This window comes from Oncorhynchus nerka, linkage group LG14 (assembly GCF_034236695.1).
Source record: "Oncorhynchus nerka isolate Pitt River linkage group LG14, Oner_Uvic_2.0, whole genome shotgun sequence".
Taxonomy (NCBI): Eukaryota; Metazoa; Chordata; class Actinopteri; order Salmoniformes; family Salmonidae; genus Oncorhynchus; species Oncorhynchus nerka.
In genome coordinates, this window is record NC_088409.1 from 6,590,564 (window position 1) to 6,616,410 (window position 25,847).

Sequence of the window (25,847 nt, forward strand, 5' to 3'; positions counted from 1 at the left end):
GTAGAGGAGACAACACCTAGTGGAGAGTAGAGGAGACAACACCTAGTGGAGAGTAGAGGAGACAACACCTAGTGGAGAGTAGAGGAGACAACACCTAGTGGAGAGTAGAGGAGACAACACCTAGTGGAGAGTAGAGGAAACAACACCTAGTGGAGAGTAGAGGAGACAACACCTAGTGGAGAGTAGAGGAGACAACACCTAGTGGAGAGTAAAGGAGACAACACCTAGTGGAGAGTAGAGGAGACAACACCTAGTGGAGAGTAGAGGAGACAACACCTAGTGGAGAGTAGAGGAGACAACACCTAGTGGAGAGTAGAGGAAACAACATGCTCTCAGGGATGATCTGTAACACCTAGTGGAGAGTAGAGGAAACAACACCTAGTGGAGAGTAGAGGAGACAACACCTAGTGGAGAGTAGAGGAGACAACACCTAGTGGAGAGTAGAGGAAACAACATGCTCTCAGGGAGGATCTGTAACACCTAGTGGAGAGTAGAGGAGACAACACCTAGTGGAGAGTAGAGGAGACAACACCTAGTGGAGAGTAGAGGAGACAACACCTAGTGGAGAGTAGAGGAAACAACACCTAGTGGAGAGTAGAGGAAACAACATGCTCTCAGGGATGATCTGTAGATGGTTGGGTTAGGGAGTAAGGGGTCAGAGCAGGGACTGGGGGTAGGGACTGGGGGTAGAGAGTAGAGACTAGGGGCTGGGGGTAGAGAGTAGAGACTAGGGGTAGAGAGTAGAGACTAGGGGCTGGGGGTAGAGAGTAGAGACTAGGGGCTGGGGGTAGAGACTAGGGGGCTGGGAGTAGAGAGTAGAGACTAGGGGCTGGGGGGTAGAGAGTAGATACTAGGGGGCTGGGGGTAGAGAGTAGAGACTAGGGGGCTGGGGGTAGAGAGTAGAGACTAGGGGCTGGGAGTAGAGAGTAGAGACTAGGGGCTGGGGGTAGAGAGTAGAGACTAGGGGGCTGGGGGTAGAGACTAGAGACTAGGGGCTGGGAGTAGAGAGTAGAGACTAGGGGGCTGGGAGTAGAGAGTAGAGACTAGGGGCTGGGAGAAGAGAGTAGAGACTAGGGGCTGGGAGTAGAGAGTAGAGACTAGGGGCTGGGGGTAGAGACTAGGGGCTGGGGGGTAGAGACTAGGGGCTGGGGGGTAGAGAGTAGAGAACAGAGGCTTGGGGTAGAGAGTAGAGACTAGGGGGCTGGGGGTAGAGACTAGGGGCTGGTGGTAGAGACTAGGGGTTGGGGGTAGAGACTAGGGGCTGGGGGTAGAGAGTAGAGACTAGGGGGACTGGGGGTAGAGAGAGAGACTAGGGGACTGGGGGTAGAGAGTAGAGACTAGGGGACTGGGGGTAGAGAGTAGAGACTAGGGGACTGGGGGTAGAGAGTAGAGACTAGGAGCTGGGGGGTAGAGAGTAGAGACTAGGGGCAGGGGGTAGAGAGTAGAGACTAGGGGCTGGGGGTAGAGACTAGGGGACTGGGGGGTAGAGAGTAGAGACTAGGGGACTGGGGGTAGAGAGTAGAGACTAGGGACTGGGGGTAGAGAGTAGAGACTAGGGACTGGGGGTAGAGAGTAGAGACTAGGAGCTGGGGGTAGAGAGTAGAGACTAGGGCAGGGGGTAGAGAGTAGAGACTAGGGGCTGGGGGTAGAGAGTAGACTAGGGGCTGGGGGTAGAGAGTAGAGACTAGGGGCAGAGAGCAGAGACTAGGGGGCTGGGGGTAGATAGTAGAGACTAGGGGCTGGGGGTAGAGAGTAGAGACTAGGGGGCTGGGGGTAGAGAGTAGAGACTATGGGTAGAGAGTAGAGACTAGGGGCTGGGGTAGAGAGTAGAGACTAGGAGCTGGGGGTAGAGAGTAGAGACTAGGGGCAGGGGTAGAGAGTAGAGACTAGGGGCTGGGGGAGAGTAGAGACTAGGGGGCTGGGGGTAGAGAGTAGAGACTAGGGGCTGGGGGTAGAGAGTAGAGACTAGGGGGCTGGGGGTAGAGAGTAGAGACTATGGGTAGAGAGTAGAGACTAGGGGCTGGGGTAGAGAGTACAGACTAGGGGACTGGGGGTAGAGAGTAGAGACTAGGGGCTGGGGTAGAGACTAGGGGCTGGGGGTAGAGAGTAGAGACTAGGGGTAGAGTAGAGACTAGGGGGCTGGGGTAGAGACTAGGGGCTGGGGGTAGAGAGTAGAGACTAGGGGCTGGGGTAGAGAGTAGAGACTAGGGGGCTGGGAGTAGAGAGTAGAGACTAGGGGGCTTGGGGTAGAGACTAGGGGCTGGGGTAGAGAGTAGAGACTAGGGGCTGGGGCAGAGACTAGGGGCTGGGGGTAGAGACTAGGGGCTGGGGGTAGAGAGTAGAGACCAGAGGCTTGGGGTAGAGAGTAGAGACTAGGGGCTGGGGGGTAGAGAGTAGAGACTAGGGGTAGAGAGTAGAGACTAGGGGGCTGGGGTAGAGAGTAGAGACTAGGGGACTGGGGTAGAGAGTAGAGACTAGGGACTGGGGTAGAGAGTAGAGACTAGGGACTGGGGGTAGAGAGTAGAGACTAGGAGCTGGGGGTAGAGAGTAGAGACTAGGGGCAGGGGGTAGAGAGTAGACTAGGGGCAGGGGTAGAGAGTAGAGACTAGGGGCAGAGAGTAGAGACTAGGGGGCTGGGGGTAGAGAGTAGAGACTAGGGGCTGGGGGTAGAGAGTAGAGACTAGGGGCTGGGGGTAGAGAGTAGAGACTAGGGGCTGGGGGTAGAGAGTAGAGACTAGGGGGCTGGGGGTAGAGAGTAGAGACTATGGGTAGAGAGTAGAGACTAGGGGCTGGGGTAGAGAGTAGAGACTAGGAGCTGGGGGTAGAGAGTAGAGACTAGGAGCTGGGGGTAGAGAGTAGAGACTAGGGGCTGGGGTAGAGAGTAGAGACTAGGGGGCTGGGGGTAGAGAGTAGAGACTAGGGGCAGAGAGCAGAGACTAGAGACTAGGGCAGAGAGTAGAGACTAGGGGCTGGGGGTAGAGAGTAGAGACTAGGGGAGAGAGTAGAGACTATGGGTGAGAGTAGAGACTAGGGGCTGGGGGGTAGAGAGTAGAGACTAGGGGACTGGGGGTAGAGAGTAGAGACTAGGGGGCTGGGGTAGAGACTAGGGGCTGGGGGTAGAGAGTAGAGACTAGGGGTAGAGAGTAGAGACTAGGGGTAGAGAGTAGAGACTAGGGGCTGGGGGTAGAGAGTAGAGACTAGGGGCTAGGGATAGAGAGTAGAGACTAGGGGCTGGGGGTAGAGAGTAGAGACTAGGGGCTAGGGATAGAGAGTAGAGACTAGGGGGCTGGGGGTAGAGAGTAGAGACTAGGGGGCTGGGGTAGAGAGAGTAGAGACTAGGGGGCTGGGGGTAGAGAGTAGAGACTAGGGGCTGGGGGTAGAGAGTAGAGACTAGGTGCTCTGGGACCATACCTTTCTGACGTAGGTCACCAGTTCCCCGGAGTAGAACTGAGAAACACTGAGCAGATCTGGACTGTTGGCCTGGTTGATACGCAGCAGAGGGAGGTCCAACGCAGACGCCAACTGGAAACATGGATCAATAACAACACGCGTTACAGACCGCATGTTTTCAAACAGGAAATACCCTTTTTCCTTGTTTAGAGGATGAACCTGTGTACTCTACGAAATGTACTGTTTGTCCGAGTAGTGAATGGTTGACCTTTAGGAAGGTTGCTCGTAGTTTGGTCACCATGGATGGGTTCACTCTGATACTCTCCTGCATGATGGACGTGAAGCTGGGAAAACAACCAGAGAAAAACATTCAAAATGGCAAATTTATATATTTCTTATTTGACCAGGTTTGTCTCACTGGGTTCTTATTTGACCAGGTTAGTCTCCCTGGGTTCTTATTTGACCAGGTTAGTCTCACTGGGTTCTTATTTGACCAGGTTAGTCTCACTGGGTTCTTATTTGACCAGGTTAGTCTCACTGGGTTCTTATTTGACCAGGTTAGTCTCCCTGGGTTCTTATTTGACCAGGTTAGTCTCCCTGGGTTCTTATTTGACCAGGTTAGTCTGACTGGGTTCTTATTTGACCAGGTTAGACTTACTGGGTTAGTCTCACTGGGTTCTTATTTGACCAGGTTAGTCTCCCTGGGTTCTTATTTGACCAGGTTAGTCTCCCTGGGTTCTTATTTGACCAGGTTAGTCTCACTGAGATCATATTTGCAAGAGAGACCTGACTATGTCATCATGAAACTGATCATTTGTAGTTGGTCAGTGTGTACCTGTCTATGATCTGCCATGCATAGGACAGGTCTCCTATCTGCATGGTGATCAGGACCATACATAACCCCTACATAACCCCTACATAACCCCTACCTGTCTATGATCTGCCATGCGTAGGACAGGTCTCCTACTATCTGCATGGTGATCAGGACCATTCATAACCCATACATAACCCCTACCTGTCTATGATCTGCCATGCGTAGGACAGGTCTCCTACTATCTGCATGGTGATCAGGACCATTCATAACCCCTACATAACCCCTACCTGTCTATGATCTGCCATGCGTAGGACAGGTCTCCTACTATCTGCATGGTGATCAGGACCATTCATAACCCCTACATAACCCATACATAACCCCTACCTGTCTATGATCTGCCATGCGTAGGACAGGTCTCCTACTATCTGCATGGTGATCAGGACCATTCATAACCCCTACATAACCCATACATAACCCCTACCTGTCTATGATCTGCCATGCATAGGACAGGTCTCTTATCTGCATGGTGATCAGGACCATTCATAACCCATACATAACCCCTACCTGTCTATGATCTGCCATGCGTAGGACAGGTCTCCTACTATCTGCATGGTGATCAGGACCTATCATAACCCCTACCTGTCTATGATCTGCCATGCGTAGGACAGGTCTCCTACTATCTGCATGGTGATCAGGACCATTCATAACCCATACATAACCCATACATAACCCCTACCTGTCTATGATCTGCCATGCGTAGGACAGGTCTCCTACTATCTGCATGGTGATCAGGACCATTCATAACCCCTACATAACCCATACATAACCCCTACCTGTCTATGATCTGCCATGCGTAGGACAGGTCTCTTATCTGCATGGTGATCAGGACCATTCATAACCCCTACATAACCCATACATAACCCCTACCTGTCTATGATCTGCCATGCGTAGGACAGGTCTCCTACTATCTGCATGGTGATCAGGACCATTCATAACCCATACATAACCCCTACCTGTCTATGATCTGCCATGCGTAGGACAGGTCTCCTACTATCTGCATGGTGATCAGGACCATTCATAACCCATACATAACCCATACATAACCCCTACCTGTCTATGATCTGCCATGCGTAGGACAGGTCTCCTACTATCTGCATGGTGTTCAGGACCATTCATAACCCATACATAACCCCCCCTACCTGTCTATGATCTGCCATGCGTAGGACAGGTCTCCTACTATCTGCATGGTGATCAGGATTCATAACCCATACATAACCCCTACCTGTCTATGATCTGCCATCTCCTACATAACCCATTCATAACCCATACATAACCCCTACCTGTCTATGATCTGCCATGCGTAGGACAGGTCTCCTAATATCTGCATGGTGATCAGGACCATTCATAACCCATACATAACCCCTACCTGTCTATGATCTGCCATGTGTAGGACAGGTCTCCTACTATCTGCATGGTGATCAGGACCATTCATAACCCATACATAACCCCTACCTGTCTATGATCTGCCATGCGTAGGACAGGTCTCCTACTATCTGCATGGTGATCAGGACCATTCATAACCCATACATAACCCCTACCTGTCTATGATCTGCCATGCGTAGGACAGGTCTCCTACTATCTGCATGGTGATCAGGACCATTCATAACCCATACATAACCCCTACCTGTCTATGATCTGCCATGCGTAGGACAGGTCTCCTACTATCTGCATGGTGATCAGGACCATTCATAACCCATACATAACCCATACATAACCCCTACCTGTCTATGATCTGCCATGCGTAGGACAGGTCTCCTACTATCTGCATGGTGTTCAGGACCATTCATAACCCATACATAACCCATATATAACCCCTACCTGTCTATGATCTGCCATGCGTAGGACAGGTCTCCTACTATCTGCATGGTGATCAGGACCATTCATAACCCATACATAACCCATACATAACCCCTACCTGTCTATGATCTGCCATGCGTAGGACAGGTCTCCTACTATCTGCATGGTGTTCAGGACCATTCATAACCCATACATAACCCATATATAACCCCTACCTGTCTATGATCTGCCATGCGTAGGACAGGTCTCCTACTATCTGCATGGTGATCAGGACCATTCATAACCCATACATAACCCCTACCTGTCTATGATCTGCCATGCGTAGGACAGGTCTCCTACTATCTGCATGGTGATCAGGACCATTCATAACCCCTACATAACCCATACATAACCCCTACCTGTCTATGATCTGCCATGCGTAGGACAGGTCTCCTACTATCTGCATGGTGATCAGGACCATTCATAACCCATACATAACCCCTACCTGTCTATGATCTGCCATGCGTAGGACAGGTCTCCTACTATCTGCATGGTGATCAGGACCATTCATAACCCATACATAACCCCTACCTGTCTATGATCTGCCATGCGTAGGACAGGTCCCCTACTATCTGCATGGTGATCAGAACCTCCTCCTTGATGTTGATAGTCCTGATCATCTGGTGAAGGAACTTCCTGGTGTCAGCCAGGAACTGACACACCTGCAGGTTGGACTCCAACTGGTGGAACTCTTGAACCTGAGCACAGGTAAGGAGAGGACAGGAAGTCAGGGTTTATAGGTAAGAAGAGGACAGGAAGTCAGGGTTTATTGGTAAGGAGAGGACAGGAAATCAGGGTTCATAGGTAAGGAGAGGACAGGAAGTCAGGGTTCATAGGTAAGGAGAGGACAGGAAGTCAGGGTTTATAGGTAAGGAGAGAAGAGGAAATCAGGGTTTATTGATAAAGGAGAGAAGAGGAAGTCAGGGTTTATTGGTAAGGAGAGGACAGGAAATCAGGGTTCATAGGTAAGGAGAGGACAGGAAGTCAGGGTTTATATAGTCTCCTGTTTCCACACTTCCAAGTCTCTTATCCACTCGGCTGTTAGAATGAACATGAGAAAAGTTTAGCTTTTCACTGAAAAGGTACAACATATTTTTGGACAAAGCAGCATCATTGTATATCAAATCGAAGGGATACAAATGTCTAAGAGTGTTACCATGTAATCACTGTGTAACATAATGACCATGTAACGGTCACTAAGAGTGTTACCATGTAACGGTCACTAAGAGTGTTACCATGTAACGGTCACTAAGAGTGTTACCATATAACGGTCACTAAGAGTGTTACCATATAACGGTCACTAAGAGCGTTACCATGTAATCACTGTGTAACATAATGACCATGTAACGGTCACTAAGAGTGTTACCATGTAATCACTGTGTAACATAATGACCATGTAACGGTCACTAAGAGCGTTACCATGTAATCACTGTGTAACATAATGACCATGTAACGGTCACTAAGAGCGTTACCATGTAATCACTGTGTAACATAATGACCATGTAATGGTCACTAAGAGCGTTACCATGTAATCACTGTGTAACATAATGACCATGTAACGGTCACTAAGAGTGTTACCATATAACGGTCACTAAGAGCGTTACCATGTAATCACTGTGTAACATAATGACCATGTAACGGTCACTAAGAGTGTTACCATGTAATCACTGTGTAACATAATGACCATGTAACGGTCACTAAGAGCGTTACCATGTAATCACTGTGTAACATAATGACCATGTAACGGTCACTAAGAGCGTTACCATGTAATCACTGTGTAACATAATGACCATGTAACGGTCACTAAGAGCGTTACCATGTAATCACTGTGTAACATAATGACCATGTAACGGTCACTAAGAGCGTTACCATGTAATCACTGTGTAACATAATGACCATGTAACGGTCACTAAGAGTGTTACCATGTAATCACTGTGTAACATAATGACCATGTAATGGTCACTAAGAGCGTTACCATGTAATCACTGTGTAACATAATGACCATGTAATGGTCACTAAGAGCGTTACCATGTAATCACTGTGTAACATAATGACCATGTAATGGTCACTAAGAGCGTTACCATGTAATCACTGTGTAACATAATGACCATGTAATGGTCACTAAGAGCGTTACCATGTAATCACTGTGTAACATAATGACCATGTAACGGTCACTAAGAGCGTTACCATGTAATCACTGTGTAACATAATGACCATGTAACGGTCACTAAGAGTGTTACCATGTAATATAATGATAATGTAATGGTCACTAAGAGTGTTACCATGTAATATAATGATAATGTAATGGTCACTAAGAGTGTTACCATGTAACGGTCACTAAGAGTGTAACCCAGAGATAAAATAACTGTACTCTTGTTCACGTTCTAGTCGTTGTTGTTTGCGGTGAATTTCCCAGCCTCACCTCTACGAGGGCCTGTATCAGCTGAACGGTCTTCCTGCCTGCCGCGGTGGAGTCCTCGTAGTTCAGAGACTCGATCTGCTTCGAGATCTCCCTGAACCATGCCTGCAGGTTCTCTGTCCAACACAACAACAACCGCGTCAACAACACACATCAACATCTAGCGCGTTTAGAATGGAAGTATGGCATAGTGAGATCAGCTTTCACTATTGCAACAGGAATAAGTATGGTACAGTGAGCCATCAACAGGAATAAGTACGGTACAGTGAGCCTGCAACAGGAATAAGTATGGTACAGTGAGCCATCAACAGGAATAAGTATGGTACAGTGAGCCATCAACAGGAATAAGTATGGTACAGTGAGCCATCAATAGGAATAAGTATGGTACAGTGAGCCTGCAACAGGAATAAGTACGGTACAGTGAACCTGCAACAGGAATAGGCATGGTACAGTGAGCCTGCAACAGGAATAAGTATGGTACAGTGAACCTGCAACAGGAATAGGCATGGTACAGTGAGCCTGCAACAGGAATAAGTACGGTACAGTGAGCCTGCAACAGGAATAAGTACGGTACAGTGAACCTGCAACAGGAATAAGTACGGTACAGTGAACCTGCAACAGGAATAGGCATGGTACGGTGAGCCTGCAACAGGAATAAGTATGGTACAGTGAACCTGCAACAGGAATAAGTATGGTACAGTGAGCCTGCAACAGGAATAAGTATGGTACAGTGAACCTGCAACAGGAATAGGCATGGTACAGTGAGCCTGCAACAGGAATAAGTATGGGACAGTGAGCCTGCAACAGGAATAAGTATGGTACAGTGAGCCTGCAACAGGAATAAGTACGGTACAGTGAGCCTGCAACAGGAATAAGTATGGTACAGTGAGCCACAAGCTTTTAAGAGCATGTACACTGACTACACAAAACATTAGGAACACCTTCCTAATATTGAGTTGCACCCCCTTGAACAGCCTCAATTTGCCGGACCAAGGACTCCACAAGGTGTCGAAGTCATTCAAATGGGATGTTGGACCATGTTGACTCCAATGCTTCCCACCGATTGGGTGGTGGACCATGTTGACTCCAATGCTTCCCTCCGATTGGGTGGTGGACCATGTTGACTACAATGCTTCCCACCGATTGGGTGTTGAACCATGTTGACTCCAATGCTTCCCACCGATTGGGTGGTGGACCATGTTGACTCCAATGCTTCCCACCGATTGGGTGGTGGACCATGTTGACTCCAATGCTTCCCTCCGATTGGGTGGTGGACCATGTTGACTACAATGCTTCCCACCGATTGGGTGTTGAACCATGTTGACTCCAATGCTTCCCACCGATTGGGTGGTGGACCATGTTGACTCCAATGCTTCCCACCGATTGGGTGGTGGACCATGTTGACTCCAATGCTTCCCTCCGATTGGGTGGTGGACCATGTTGACTACAATGCTTCCCACCGATTGGGTGTTGAACCATGTTGACTCCAATGCTTCCCACCGATTGGGTGGTGGACCATGTTGACTCCAATGCTTCCCTCCGATTGGGTGGTGGACCATGTTGACTCCAATGCTTCCCTCCGATTGGGTGGTGGACCATGTTGACTCCAATGCTTCCCACCGATTGGGTGGTGGACCATGTTGACTCCAATGCTTCCCTCCGATTGGGTGGTGGACCATGTTGACTCCAATGCTTCCCTCCGATTGGGTGGTGGACCATGTTGACTCCAATGCTTCCCACCGATTGGGTGGTGGACCATGTTGACTCCAAAGCTTCCCACTGATTGGGTGGTGGACCAGTCTTGATACACACGGGAGACTGTTGAGTGTGGAAAAACCCAGCAGTGTTGCAGTTCTTGACACAAACCGGGGAGCCTGTCACCTACTACCATACCCCTTATCAAAGAAACTTCAATCTTTTGTCTTGTCCATTCACCCTCTGAATGGCACACACACACAATCCATGTCTCAATTGTCAAGGCTTAAAAATCCTTCTTTAACCAGTCTCCTCCCCTTCATCTACATGTCTCCTCCCCTTCATCTACATGTCTCCTCCCCTTCATCTACATGTCTCCTCCCCTTCATCTACATGTCTCCTCCCCTTCATCTACATGTCTCCTCCCCTTCATCTACACTGATTGAAGTGGATTTAACAAGTGACATCAATAAGGGATCATATCTTTCACCTGGATTCACCTGGTCAGTCTATGTCACGGAACGAGCAGGTGTTCCTAATGATTTGTCCAGTCAGTGTACAGTATACCTCACACATATCAACAGTTTCAGTGATTGACTCCAACCAGAAGTCACAATAAGAGTACGGAGTCCAGATTGTGAACTACCAGCTGTGGTAATTATGTGTGTTTTAATGTCGAACTACCAGCTGTGGTAATTATGGTGTGTTTTAATGTCGAACTACCAGCTGTGGTAATTATGTGTGTTTTAATGTCGAACTACCAGCTGTGGTAATTATGGTGTGTTTTAATGTCGAACTACCAGCTGTGGTAATTATGTGTGTTTTAATGTCGAACTACCAGCTGTGGTAATTATGTGTGTTTTAATGTCGAACTACCAGCTGTGGTAATTATGTGTGTTTTAATGTCGAACTACCAGCTGTGGTAATTATGTGTGTTTCAATGTCGAACTACCAGCTGTGGTAATTATGTGTGTTTTAATGTCGAACTACCAGCTGTGGTAATTATGTGTGTTTTAATGTCGAACTACCAGCTGTGGTAATTATGTGTGTTTTAATGTCGAACTACCAGCTGTGGTAATTATGTGTGTTTCAATGTCGAACTACCAGCTGTGGTAATTATGTGTGTTTAATGTCGAACTACCAGCTGTGGTAATTATGTGTGTTTTAATGTCGAACTACCAGCTGTGGTAATTATGTGTGTTTCAATGTCGAACTACCAGCTGTGGTAATTATGTGTGTTTCAATGTCGAACTACCAGCTGTGGTAATTATGTGTGTTTTAATGTCGAACTACCAGCTGTGGTAATTATGTGTGTTTTAATGTCGAACTACCAGCTGTGGTAATTATGTGTGTTTTAATGTCGAACTACCAGCTGTGGTAATTATGGTGTGTTTTAATGTCGAACTACCAGCTGTGGTAATTATGTGTGTTTTAATGTCGAACTACCAGCTGTGGTAATTATGTGTGTTTTAATGTCGAACTACCAGCTGTGGTAATTATGTGTGTTTCAATGTCGAACTACCAGCTGTGGTAATTATGTGTGTTTTAATGTCGAACTACCAGCTGTGGTAATTATGTGTGTTTTAATGTCGAACTACCAGCTGTGGTAATTATGTGTGTTTTAATGTCGAACTACCAGCTGTGGTAATTATGTGTGTTTTAATGTCGAACTACCAGCTGTGGTAATTATGTGTGTTTTAATGTCGAACTACCAGCTGTGGTAATTATGTGTGTTTCAATGTCGAACTACCAGCTGTGGTAATTATGTGTGTTTCAATGTCGAACTACCAGCTGTGGTAATTATGTGTGTTTTAATGTCGAACTACCAGCTGTGGTAATTATGTGTGTTTCAATGTCGAACTACCAGCTGTGGTAATTATGTGTGTTTCGATGTCGTAGCTAGTTCCGCTATCATCCATCTCACCATTCTTCTCCACTCTGGTTAGAGGCTTGACCCCAGAGAAGACCTCAGCCAGCTCGGTCATCCTCTCAGATCCCTCAGCTCTATAACTCTCCCATTTCAGCTGCTTCTCTGACAGCATCTTCTTGAACATCTGAGAGGGGAAAATATACAGGGGGGGGGGCAGATGGTGAATTCACCATTTATATTCAGAGACCCGACACATCAGGGGGGACACAGACGGTGAATTCACCATTTATATTCAGAGACCCGACACGTCAGGGAGGGGGCACAGACGGTGAATTCACCATTTATATTCAGAGACCCGATACGTCGGGGGGGACAGATGGTGAATTCACCATTTATATTCAGAGACCCGATACGTCAGGGGGGACACAGACGGTGAATTCACCATTTATATTCAGAGACCCGATCGTCAGGGGGGACACAGGCGGTGAATTCACCATTTATATTCAGAGACCCGATACGTCAGGGGGGACAGATGGTGAATTCACCATTTATATTCAGAGACCCGATCGTCAGGGGGGACAGATGGTGAATTCACCATTTATATTCAGAGACCCGATACGTCAGGGGGGACAGATGGTGAATTCACCATTTATATTCAGAGACCCGATACGTCAGGGGGGACACAGACGGTGAATTCACCATTTATATTCAGAGACCCGATACGTCAGGGGGGCAGATGGTGAATTCACCATTTATATTCAGAGACCCGATACGTCAGGGGGGACACACAGACGGTGAATTCACCATTTATATTCAGAGACCCGATACGTCAGGGGGCAGATGGTGAATTCACCATTTATATTCAGAGACCCGATACGTCAGGGGGGACACACAGATGGTGAATTCACCATTTATATTCAGAGACCCGATACGTCAGGGGGGACAGATGGTGAATTCACCATTTATATTCAGAGACCCGATACGTCAGGGGGGGACACAGATGGTGAATTCACCATTTATATTCAGAGACCCGATACGTCAGGGGGGCACAGACGGTGAATTCACCATTTATATTCAGAGACCCGATACGTCGGGGGGACAGATGGTGAATTCACCATTTATATTCAGAGACCCGATCGTCAGGGGGGACACAGACGGTGAATTCACCATTTATATTCAGAGACCCGATACGTCAGGGGGGACACAGGCGGTGAATTCACCATTTATATTCAGAGACCCGATACGTCAGGGGGGGGGACACAGATGGTGAATTCACCATTTATATTCAGAGACCCGACACGTCAGGGAGGGGGCACAGACGGTGAATTCACCATTTATATTCAGAGACCCGATCGTCAGGGGCACAGACGGTGAATTCACCATTTATATTCAGAGACCCGATACGTCGGGGGGGACAGATGGTGAATTCACCATTTATATTCAGAGACCCGATACGTCAGGGGGGACACAGGCGGTGAATTCACCATTTATATTCAGAGACCCGATACGTCAGGGGGGGACACAGACGGTGAATTCACCATTTATATTCAGAGACCCGATACGTCAGGGGGGACACAGATGGTGAATTCACCATTTATATTCAGAGACCCGACACGTCAGGGAGGGGGGGCACAGACGGTGAATTCACCATTTATATTCAGAGACCCGATACGTCGGGGGGACAGATGGTGAATTCACCATTTATATTCAGAGACCCGATACGTCAGGGGGGACACAGACGGTGAATTCACCATTTATATTCAGAGACCCGATATGTCAGGGGGGACACAGACGGTGAATTCACCATTTATATTCAGAGACCCGATACGTCAGGGGGGACAGATGGTGAATTCACCATTTATATTCAGAGACCCGATACGTCAGGGGGGACAGATGGTGAATTCACCATTTATATTCAGAGACCCGATACGTCAGGGGGACAGATGGTGAATTCACCATTTATATTCAGAGACCCGATACGTCAGGGGGGACACAGACGGTGAATTCACCATTTATATTCAGAGACCCGATACGTCAGGGGGCAGATGGTGAATTCACCATTTATATTCAGAGACCCGATACGTCAGGGGGACACACAGACGGTGAATTCACCATTTATATTCAGAGACCCGATACGTCAGGGGGGCAGATGGTGAATTCACCATTTATATTCAGAGACCCGATACGTCAGGGGGACACACAGATGGTGAATTCACCATTTATATTCAGAGACCCGATACGTCAGGGGGACAGATGGTGAATTCACCATTTATATTCAGAGACCCGATACGTCAGGGGGGACACAGATGGTGAATTCACCATTTATATTCAGAGACCCGATACGTCAGGGGGACAGATGGTGAATTCACCATTTATATTCAGAGACCCGATACGTCAGGGGGGACACAGATGGTGAATTCACCATTTATATTCAGAGACCCGATACGTCAGGGGGGGGACACAGATGGTGAATTCACCATTTATATTCAGAGACCCGATACGTCAGGGGGGGGCAGATGGTGAATTCACCATTTATATTCAGAGACCCGATACGTCGGGGGGACAGATGGTGAATTCACCATTTATATTCAGAGACCCGATACGTCAGGGGGGACAGATGGTGAATTCACCATTTATATTCAGAGACCCGATACGTCGGGGGGACAGATGGTGAATTCACCATTTATATTCAGAGACCCGATACGTCAGGGGGGGGCAGATGGTGAATTCACCATTTATATTCAGAGACCCGATACGTCAGGGGGGGGGACACACAGATGGTGAATTCACCATTTATATTCAGAGACCCGATACGTCAGGGGGGGACAGATGGTGAATTCACCATTTATATTCAGAGACCCGATACGTCAGGGGGGACACAGATGGTGAATTCACCATTTATATTCAGAGACCCGATACGTCAGGGGGGGGGACACACAGATGGTGAATTCACCATTTATATTCAGAGACCCGATACGTCAGGGGGGGGGGCAGATGGTGAATTCACCATTTATATTCAGAGACCCGATACGTCGGGGGGGGACAGATGGTGAATTCACCATTTATATTCAGAGACCCGATACGTCGGGGGGGGACAGACGGTGAATTCACCATTTATATTCAGAGACACGTCACGTGTTTTTTTTTAAATTGTGTAATTACAACTTGACTTGGCATCAAACCATATATGATGCGGTTCAGACTCACCTCTTTGAGGGTGAACTCAAACTGGGCGGTGTCTAGGAGGACCTGGAACAGGATCTTGGGGTTGTACTTGGAGTCGTTGATCACCTGGTCTTTGATCTGGCGCAGACGCTTGTTGTTGGGATCATAGGCTGCAAGAAGAAAAGACAACACAGTTTAGGAATATAGTACCGCCTGGTGTGATATAGGAGCACCTGGCGTGATATAGGAGCACCTGGCGTGATATAGGAGCACCTGGCGTGACACAGCGCCGCCTGGCGTGACACAGCGCCGCCTGGCGTGACACAGCCCCGCCTGGCGTGATATAAGAGCACCTGGCGTGATATAGGAGCACCTGGCGTGATATAGGAGCACCTGGCGTGATATAGGAGCACCTGGCGTGATATAGGAGCACCTGGCGTGACACAGCGCCGCCTGGCGTGATATAAGAGCACCTGGCGTGATATAGGAGCACCTGGCGTGATATAGGAGCACCTGGCGTGATATAGTATCGCCTGGCGTGATATAGGAGCACCTGGCGTGATATAGGAGCACCTGGCGTGATATAGGAGCACCTGGCGTGATATAGTATCGCCTGGCATGATATAGGAGCACCTGGCGTGATATAGGAGCACCTGGCGTGATATAGTATCGCCTGGCGTGATATAGGATCGCCTGGCGTGATATAGTATCGCCTGGCGTGACACAGCGCCGCCTGGTGTGATATAGGAGCACCTGGCGTGATATAGTACCGCCTGGCGTGACACAGCGCCGCCTGGCGTGATACAGCGCCGCCTGGCGTGATATAGGAGACCCTGGCGTGATATAGGAGACCCTGGCGTGATATAGTATCGCCTGGCGTGATATAGGAGCGCCTGGCGTGATATAGTATCGCCTGGCGTGATATAGTATCGCCTGGCGTGATATAGGATCGCCTGGCGTGATATAGTATCGCCTGGCGTGATATAGGAGCGCCTGGCGTGATATAGGAGCGCCTGGCGTGATATAGTATCGCCTGGCGTGATATAGGAGCGCCTGGCGTGATATAGGAGCGCCTGGCGTGATATAGGAGCGCCTGGCGTGATATAGGAGCGCCTGGCGTGATATAGGAGCGCCTGGCGTGATATAGTATCGCCTGGCGTGATATAGGAGCGCCTGGCGTGATTAAGGCCTTTATGGATGCTTCCTGAACCCTTTATGGATGCTTCCTGAACCCTTTATGGATGCTTCCTGAACCCTTTATGGATGCTTCCTGAACCCTTTATGGATGCTTCCTGAACCCTTTATGGATGCTTCCTGAACCCTTTATGGATGCTTCCTGAACCCTTTATGGATGCTTCCTGAACCCTTTATGGATGCTTCCTGAACCCTTTATGGATGCTTCCTGAACCCTTTATGGATGCTTCCTGAACCCTTCATGGATGCTTCCTGAACCCTTCATGGATGCTTCCTGAACCCTTCATGGATGCTTCCTGAACCCTTCATGGATGCTTCCTGAACCCTTCATAGATGCTTCCTGAACCCTTTATGGATGCTTCCTGAACCCTTCATGGATGCTTCCTGAACCCTTCATGGATGCTTCCTGAACCCTTCATGGATGCTTCCTGAACCCTTCATGGATGCTTCCTGAACCCTTCATGGATGCTTCCTGAACCCTTCATGGATGCTTCCTGAACCCTTCATGGATGCTTCCTGAACCCTCCATAAAGCCTTTATTAATGCTTCCATAAATCAGTAGTAAGCCCATTTGATGCATGGACCTAGACGTCAACAGAAAGGCCCTACCGGAGTCTGCAGTGTGTAGCATCAGCCAACGTATGGAAACGTTACAGTCCCGGAGACAGTTGAGCAGCTTAGGGACGTTATCCAGGACGATCTCCTCCCTCAGGAACCCTTCCTTCAGCAGCTGCTGGATCTGTGGCCTCAGGCCCTCCATGCTGACTGAATAACGACTGGCCTAGAGGAGGGTTGACGTACGGTTGGTTATAGGGTGTTATAACATGGCATGGGGGGGGGGGGGGGGGTCATAAGCAGGCCCTCCATGCTGACTGAATAACGACTGGCCTAGAGGAGGGTTGACGTACGGTTGGTTATAGGGTGTTATAACAACTTATAACAACTCCACAACAACTTGTGAAGGATATGATGGCAGAGTCACGTCCGTAGCAAGGCCTGATGGGAAACCGAGTGAAAACCATTTCACGTTAGTAGACGTTTTGTCAGTATAGCCCGTTGGCCTCCGTACCTGCTCTCTGATATTGGCTGAGTCCAGGGTGTAGTTGAGGGCGATCTTGGCAGCTTTATACGGTTCCCAGGCCTCCACCAGATTCACAGTGATTCCCATGTAGACACTGATGACCTGCAGCGGGAGAAATTGGCAATGCTTGAAACGAGCGTAACGGCTGGAGGCCGAGGGAAATATACCGCATCAAGATCAACAAGTACTCTAAATGTTATTCCCAGTATTCAGGGAAGAAGAGTTAAGATCCAGTCTCTCACCCAGTTATCAGGGAAGTAGAGTCAGTCTCTCACCCAGTTATCAGGGAAGTAGAGTCAGTCTCTCACCCAGTTATCAGGGAAGTAGAGTCAGTCTCTCACCCAGTTATCAGGGAAGTAGAGTCAGTCTCTCACCCAGTTATCAGGGAAGTAGAGTCAGTTTCTCACCCAGTTATCAGGGAAGTAGAGTCAGTCTCTCACCCAGTTATCAGGGAAGTAGAGTCAGTCTCTCACCCAGTTATCAGGGAAGTAGAGTCAGTCTCTCACCCAGTTATCAGGGAAGTAGAGTCAGTCTCTCACCCAGTTATCAGGGAAGTAGAGTTTAGAGTCAGTCTCTCACCCAGTTATCAGGGAAGTAGAGTTTAGAGTCAGTCTCTCACCCAGTTATCAGGGAAGTAGAGTTTAGAGTCAGTCTCTCACCCAGTTATCGGGGAAGTAGAGTTTAGAATCAGTCTCTCACCCAGTTATCAGGGAAGTAGAGTTTAGAGTCAGTCTCTCACCCAGTTATCAGGGAAGTAGAGTTTAGATCCAGTCTCTCACCCAGTTATCAGGGAAGTAGAGTTTAGATCCAGTCTCTCACCCAGTTATCAGGGAAGTAGAGTCAGTCTCTCACCCAGTTATCAGGGAAGTAGAGTTTAGATCCAGTCTCTCACCCAGTTATCAGGGAAGTAGAGTCAGTCTCTCACCCAGTTATCAGGGAAGTAGAGTTTAGAGTCAGTCTCTCACCCAGTTATCAGGGAAGTAGAGTCAGTCTCTCACCCAGTTATCAGGGAAGTAGAGTTTAGATCCAGTCTCTCACCCAGTTATTAGGGAAGTAGAGTCAGTCTCTCACCCAGTTATCAGGGAAGTAGAGTTTAGAGTCAGTCTCTCACCCAGTTATCAGGGAAGTAGAGTCAGTCTCTCACCCAGTTATCAGGGAAGTAGAGTCAGTCTCTCACCCAGTTATCAGGAAGTAGAGTTTAGATACAGTCTCTCACCCAGTTATCAGGGAAGTAGAGTCAGTCTCTCACCCAGTTATCAGGAAGTAGAGTCAGTCTCTCACCCAGTTATCAGGAAGTAGAGTCAGTCTCTCACCCAGTTATCAGGGAAGTAGAGTTTAGATCCAGTCTCTCACCCAGTTATCAGGGAAGTAGAGTTTAGATCCAGTCTCTCACCCAGTTATCAGGAAGTAGAGTTTAGATCCAGTCTCTCACCCCAGTTATCAGGGAAAGTAGAGTCAGTCTCTCACCCAGTTATCAGGGAAGTAGAGTCAGTCTCTCACCCAGTTATCAGGGAAGTAGAGTCAGTCTCTCACCCAGTTATCAGGGAAGTAGAGTTTAGATCCAGTTTCTCACCCAGTTATCAGGGAAGTAGAGCCAGTCTCTCACCCAGTTATCAGGGAAGTAGAGTTTAGAGTCAGTCTCTCACCCAGTTATCAGGGAAGTAGAGTTTAGATCCAGTCTCTCACCCAGTTATCAGGGAAGTAGAGTTTAGATCCAGTCTCTCACCCCAGTTCAGGGAAGTAGAGTCAGTCTCTCACCCAGTTATCAGGGAAGTAGAGTCAGTCTCTCACCCAGTTATCAGGGAAGTAGAGTTTAGAGTCAGTCTCTCACCCAGTTATCAGGGAAGTAGAGTCAGTCTCTCACCCAGTTATCAGGGAAGTAGAGTTTAGAGTCAGTCTCTCACCCAGTTATCAGGGAAGTAGAGTTTAGAGTCAGTCTCTCACCCAGTTATCAGGGAAGTAGAGTCAGTCTCTCACCCAGTTATCAGGGAAGTAGAGTCAGTCTCTCACCCAGTTATCAGGGAAGTAGAGTTTAGATCCAGTCTGTCACCCAGTTATCAGGGAAGTAGAGTCAGTCTCTCACCCAGTTATCAGGGAAGTAGAGTCAGTCTCTCACCCAGTTATCAGGGAAGTAGAGTCAGTCTCTCACCCAGTTATCAGGGAAGTAGAGTCAGTCTCTCACCCAGTTATCAGGGAAGTAGAGTCAGTCTCTCACACAGTTATCAGGGAAGTAGAGTTTAGATACAGTCTCTCACCCAGTTATCAGGGAAGTAGAGTCAGTCTCTCACCCAGTTATCAGGGAAGTAGAGTCAGTCTCTCACCCAGTTATCAGGGAAGTAGAGTTTAGATACAGTCTCTCACCCAGTTATCAGGGAAGTAGAGTCAGTCTCTCACCCAGTTATCAGGGAAGTAGAGTCAGTCTCTCACCCAGTTATCAGGGAAGTAGAGTTTAGATACAGTCTCTCACCCAGTTATCAGGGAAGTAGAGTTTAGATCCAGTCTCTCACCCCAGTTATCAGGGAAGTAGAGTCAGTCTCTCACCCAGTTATCAGGGAAGTAGAGTCAGTCTCTCACCCAGTTATCAGGGAAGTAGAGTTTAGATCCAGTCTCTCACCCAGTTATCAGGGAAGTACTTGTCCACTATCTCCCTCATCTTGGCCTGTTGAGTCTGAAGTATGGAGGGAATGAAGTAGAGACAGACATACAGCATGGCAGCCTGGTTAGCCAACGCTGTGCTGCGGTGCTCAGGCAGAGGGTACGCAGACACCTGGGGGAGACACAGGACAGCTTTAGAAGACACAAGACAGCTTTAGAGACACAGGACAGCTTTAGAGACACAGGACGGCTTTAGAGACACAGGACGGCTTTAGAGACACAGGACGGCTTTAGAGACAGAGGACGGCTTTAGAGACAGAGGACGGCTTTAGAGACAGAGGACGGCTTTAGAGACAGAGGACGGCTTTAGAGACACGGGACGGCTTTAGAGACACGGGACGGCTTTAGGAGACACGGGACGGCTTTAGAGACACGGGACGGCTTTAGAGACACGGGACGGCTTTAGGAGACACGGGACGGCTTTAGAGACACGGGACGGCTTTAGGAGACACGGGACGGCTTTAGAGACACGGGACGGCTTTAGAGACACGGGACGGCTTTAGAGACACGGGGCGGCTTTAGAGACACGGGACGGCTTTAGAGACACGGGGCGGCTTTAGGAGACACGGGGCGGCTTTAGGAGACACGGGACGGCTTTAGGAGACACGGGGCGGCTTTAGAGACACGGGACGGCTTTAGAGACACGGGGACGGCTTTAGAGACACGGGACGGCTTTAGGAGACACGGGACGGCTTTAGAGACACGGGGCGGCTTTAGAGACACGGGGCGGCTTTAGAGACACGGGGCGGCTTTAGAGACACGGGGCGGCTTTAGAGACACGGGACGGCTTTAGAGACACGGGACGGCTTTAGAGACACGGGACGGCTTTAGAGACACGGGACGGCTTTAGAGACACGGGACGGCTTTAGAGACACGGGACGGCTTTAGAGACACGGGACGGCTTTAGAGACACGGGACAGCTTTAGAGACACGGGACAGCTTTAGAGACACGGGACAGCTTTAGAGACACGGGACAGCTTTAGAGACACGGGACAGCTTTAGAGACACAGGACAGCTTTAGAGACACAGGACAGCTTTAGAGACACAGGACAGCTTTAGAGACACAGGACAGCTTTAGAGACACAGGACAGCTTTAGAGACACAGGACAGCTTTAGAGACACAGGACAACTTTAGAGACACAGGACGGCTTTAGAGACAGGACGGCTTTAGACACGGGACGGCTTTAGAGAGACACGGGACGGCTTTAGAGAGACACAGGACGGCTTTAGAGAGACACAGGACGGCTTTAGAGACACAGGACAGCTTTAGAGACAGGACGAAACATGGATCTGAGAATCAGAAGATTACATGATCATAACATACAAATAGATTGAATAAAACATTCAAGACAACGTAATATTGTAGCATTAGTGAGTGTGTAAGAAATGTCATTCAGTTCAAGGATACTAACCACTAGGCTACCCTGGGGTGGCATGCCGATGAAGGTAGAACTGATAGGTACTCTCTTCGAGTCTTACCTGGTTATAGATGTCAGAGCGAAGCCTCCCGATCACCATGCCGATGAAGGTAGAACTGATAGGTACCCTCTTCGAGTCTTACCTGGTTATAGATGTCAGAGCGCAGCCTCCCGATCACCATGCCGATGAAGGTAGAACTGATAGGTACTCCCTTCGAGTCTTACCTGGTTATAGATGTCAGAGCGCAGCCTCCCGATCACCATGCCGATGAAGGTAGAACTGATAGGTACTCTCTTCGAGTCTTACCTGGTTATAGATGTCAGAGCGCAGCATCCCGATCACCATGCCGATGAAGGTAGAACTGATAGGTACCCTCTTCGAGTCTTACCTGGTTATAGATGTCATCAGAGCGCAGCCTCCCGATCACCATGCCAATGAAGGTAGAACTGATAGGTACTCTCTTCGAGTCTTACCTGGTTATAGATGTCATCAGAGCGCAGCCTCCCGATCACCATGCCGATGAAGGTAGAACTGATAGGTACCCTCTTCGAGTCTTACCTGGTTATAGATGTCAGAGCGCAGCCTCCCGATCACCATGCCGATGAAGGTAGAACTGATAGGTACCCTCTTCGAGTCTTACCTGGTTATAGATGTCAGAGCGCAGCATCCCGATCACCATGCCGATGAAGGTAGAACTGATAGGTACCCTCTTCGAGTCTTACCTGGTTATAGATGTCATCAGAGCGCAGCCTCCCGATCACCATGCCGATGAAGGTAGAACTGATAGGTACCCTCTTCGAGTCTTACCTGGTTATAGATGTCATCAGAGCGCAGCCTCCCCGATCACCATGCCGATGAAGGTAGAACTGATAGGTACCCTCTTCGAGTCTTACCTGGTTATAGATGACATCAGAGCGCAGCCTCCCGATCACCATGCCGATGAAGGTAGAACTGATAGGTACCCTCTTCGAGTCTTACCTGGTTATAGATGTCATCAGAGCGCAGCCTCCCGATCACCATGCCGATGAAGGTAGAACTGATAGGTACCCTCTTCGAGTCTTACCTGGTTATAGATGTCAGAGCGCAGCATCCCGATCACCATGCCGATGAAGGTAGAACTGATAGGTACCCTCTTCGAGTCTTACCTGGTTATAGATGTCATCAGAGCGCAGCCTCCCGATCACCATGCCGATGAAGGTAGAACTGATAGGTACCCTCTTCGAGTCTTACCTGGTTATAGATGTCATCAGAGCGCAGCCTCCCGATCACCATGCCGATGAAGGTAGAACTGATAGGTACCCTCTTGAGTCTTACCTGGTTATAGATGTCATCAGCGCAGCCTCCCGATCACCATGCCGATGAAGGTAGAACTGATAGGTACCCTCTTCGAGTCTTACCTGGTTATAGATGTCATCAGAGCGCAGCCTCCCGATCACCATGCCAATGAAGGTAGAACTGATAGGTACTCTCTTGAGTCTTACCTGGTTATAGATGTCATCAGAGCGCAGCCTCCCGATCACCATGCCGATGAAGGTAGAACTGATAGGTACCCTCTTCGAGTCTTACCTGGTTATAGATGTCAGAGCGCAGCCTCCCGATCACCATGCCGATGAAGGTAGAACTGATAGGTACCCTCTTGAGTCTTACCTGGTTATAGATGTCAGAGCGCAGCATCCCGATCACCATGCCGATGAAGGTAGAACTGATAGGTACCCTCTTCGAGTCTTACCTGGTTATAGATGTCATCAGAGCGCAGCCTCCCGATCACCATGCCGATGAAGGTAGAACTGATAGGTACCCTCTTGAGTCTTACCTGGTTATAGATGTCATCAGAGCGCAGCCTCCCGATCACCATGCCGATGAAGGTAGAACTGATAGGTACCCTCTTGAGTCTTACCTGGTTATAGATGTCATCAGAGCGCAGCCTCCCGATCACCATGCCGATGAAGGTAGAACTGATAGGTACCCTCTTCGAGTCTTACCTGGTTATAGATGTCATCAGAGCGCAGCCTCCCGATCACCATGCCGATGAAGGTAGAACTGATAGGTACCCTCTTCGAGTCTTACCTGGTTATAGATGTCATCAGAGCGCAGCCTCCCGATCACCATGCCAATGAAGGTAGAACTGATAGGTACTCTCTTCGAGTCTTACCTGGTTATAGATGTCATCAGAGCGCAGCCTCCCGATCACCATGCCGATGAAGGTAGAACTGATAGGTACCCTCTTCGAGTCTTACCTGGTTATAGATGTCAGAGCGCAGCCTCCCGATCACCATGCCGATGAAGGTAGAACTGATCGGTACCCTCTTCGAGTCTTACCTGGTTATAGATGTCAGAGCGCAGCCTCCCGATCACCATGCCGATGAAGGTAGAACTGATAGGTACCCTCTTCGAGTCTTACCTGGTTATAGATGTCAGAGCGCAGCCTCCCGATCACCATGCCGATGAAGGTAGAACTGATAGGTACCCTCTTCGAGTCTTACCTGGTTATAGATGTCAGAGCGCAGCCTCCCGATCACCATGCCGATGAAGGTAGAACTGATAGGTACTCTCTTCGAGTCTTACCTGGTTATAGATGTCATCAGAGCGCAGCCTCCCGATCACCATGCCGATGAAGGTAGAACTGATAGGTACTCTCTTCGAGTCTTACCTGGTTATAGATGTCAGAGCGCAGCCTCCCGATCACCATGCCGATGAAGGTAGAACTGATAGGTACTCTCTTCGAGTCTTACCTGGTTATAGATGTCAGAGCGCAGCCTCCCGATCACCATGCCGATGAAGGTAGAACTGATAGGTACTCTCTTCGAGTCTTACCTTGTTATAGATGTCAGAGCGCAGCCTCCCGATCACCATGCCGATGAAGGTAGAACTGATAGGTACTCTCTTCGAGTCTTACCTGGTTATAGATGTCATCAGAGCGCAGCCTCCCGATCACCATGCCAATGAAGGTAGAACTGATAGGTACTCTCTTCGAGTCTTACCTGGTTATAGATGTCATCAGAGCGCAGCCTCCCGATCACCATGCCAATGAAGGTAGAACTGATAGGTACTCTCTTCGAGTCTTACCTGGTTATAGATGTCAGAGCGCAGCTTCCGATCACCATGCCGATGAAGGTAGAACTGATAGGTACTCTCTTCGAGTCTTACCTGGTTATAGATGTCAGAGCGCAGCCTCCCGATCACCATGCCGATGAAGGTAGAACTGATAGGTACTCCCTTCGAGTCTTACCTGGTTATAGATGTCATCAGAGCGCAGCCTCCCGATCACCATGCCGATGAAGGTAGAACTGATAGGTACTCTCTTCGAGTCTTACCTGGTTATAGATGTCAGAGCGCAGCCTCCCGATCACCATGCCAATGAAGGTAGAACTGATAGGTACCCTCTTCGAGTCTTACCTGGTTATAGATGTCATCAGAGCGCAGCCTCCCGATCACCATGCCGATGAAGGTAGAACTGATAGGTACTCCCTTCGAGTCTTACCTGGTTATAGATGTCATCAGAGCGCAGCCTCCCGATCACCATGCCGATGAAGGTAGAACTGATAGGTACTCCCTTCGAGTCTTACCTGGTTATAGATGTCATCAGAGCGCAGCCTCCCGATCACCATGCCAATGAAGGTAGAACTGATAGGTACTCTCTTCGAGTCTTACCTGGTTATAGATGTCAGAGCGCAGCCTCCCGATCACCATGCCGATGAAGGTAGAACTGATAGGTACCCTCTTCGAGTCTTACCTGGTTATAGATGTCAGAGCGCAGCCTCCCGATCACCATGCCAATGAAGGTAGAACTGATAGGTACCCTCTTCGAGTCTTACCTGGTTATAGATGTCATCAGAGCGCAGCCTCCCGATCACCATGCCAATGAAGGTAGAACTGATAGGTACTCTCTTCGAGTCTTACCTGGTTATAGATGTCAGAGCGCAGCCTCCCGATCACCATGCCGATGAAGGTAGAACTGATAGGTACCCTCTTCGAGTCTTACCTGGTTATAGATGTCAGAGCGCAGCCTCCCGATCACCATGCCGATGAAGGTAGAACTGATAGGTACTCCTTGAGTCTTACCTGGTTATAGATGTCAGAGCGCAGCCTCCCGATCACCATGCCGATGAAGGTAGAACTGATAGGTACTCTCTTGAGTCTTACCTGGTTATAGATGTCAGAGCGCAGCCTCCCGATCACCATGCCGATGAAGGTAGAACTGATAGGTACTCTCTTCGAGTCTTACCTGGTTATAGATGTCAGAGCGCAG

General features: G+C 48.8%; 1 protein-coding gene across 1 annotated transcript in view; it reads right to left on the reverse strand.

The window, feature by feature from the left end:
* LOC135574947 (WASH complex subunit 5-like) overlaps positions 1-25,847 on the reverse strand; it is an 86,962-nt gene that overhangs the window by 34,490 nt on the left and 26,625 nt on the right. The window contains exons 7-15 of the mRNA XM_065027071.1: positions 20,139-20,291; positions 17,513-17,626; positions 17,053-17,224; positions 15,292-15,419; positions 12,139-12,268; positions 8,523-8,635; positions 6,632-6,798; positions 3,659-3,734; positions 3,412-3,522 (exon numbers count right to left, since the gene is read on the reverse strand). Coding sequence (XP_064883143.1) covers positions 3,412-3,522; positions 3,659-3,734; positions 6,632-6,798; positions 8,523-8,635; positions 12,139-12,268; positions 15,292-15,419; positions 17,053-17,224; positions 17,513-17,626; positions 20,139-20,291 — 1,164 coding nt within the window. The remainder of the gene's footprint in view (positions 1-3,411; positions 3,523-3,658; positions 3,735-6,631; positions 6,799-8,522; positions 8,636-12,138; positions 12,269-15,291; positions 15,420-17,052; positions 17,225-17,512; positions 17,627-20,138; positions 20,292-25,847) is intronic.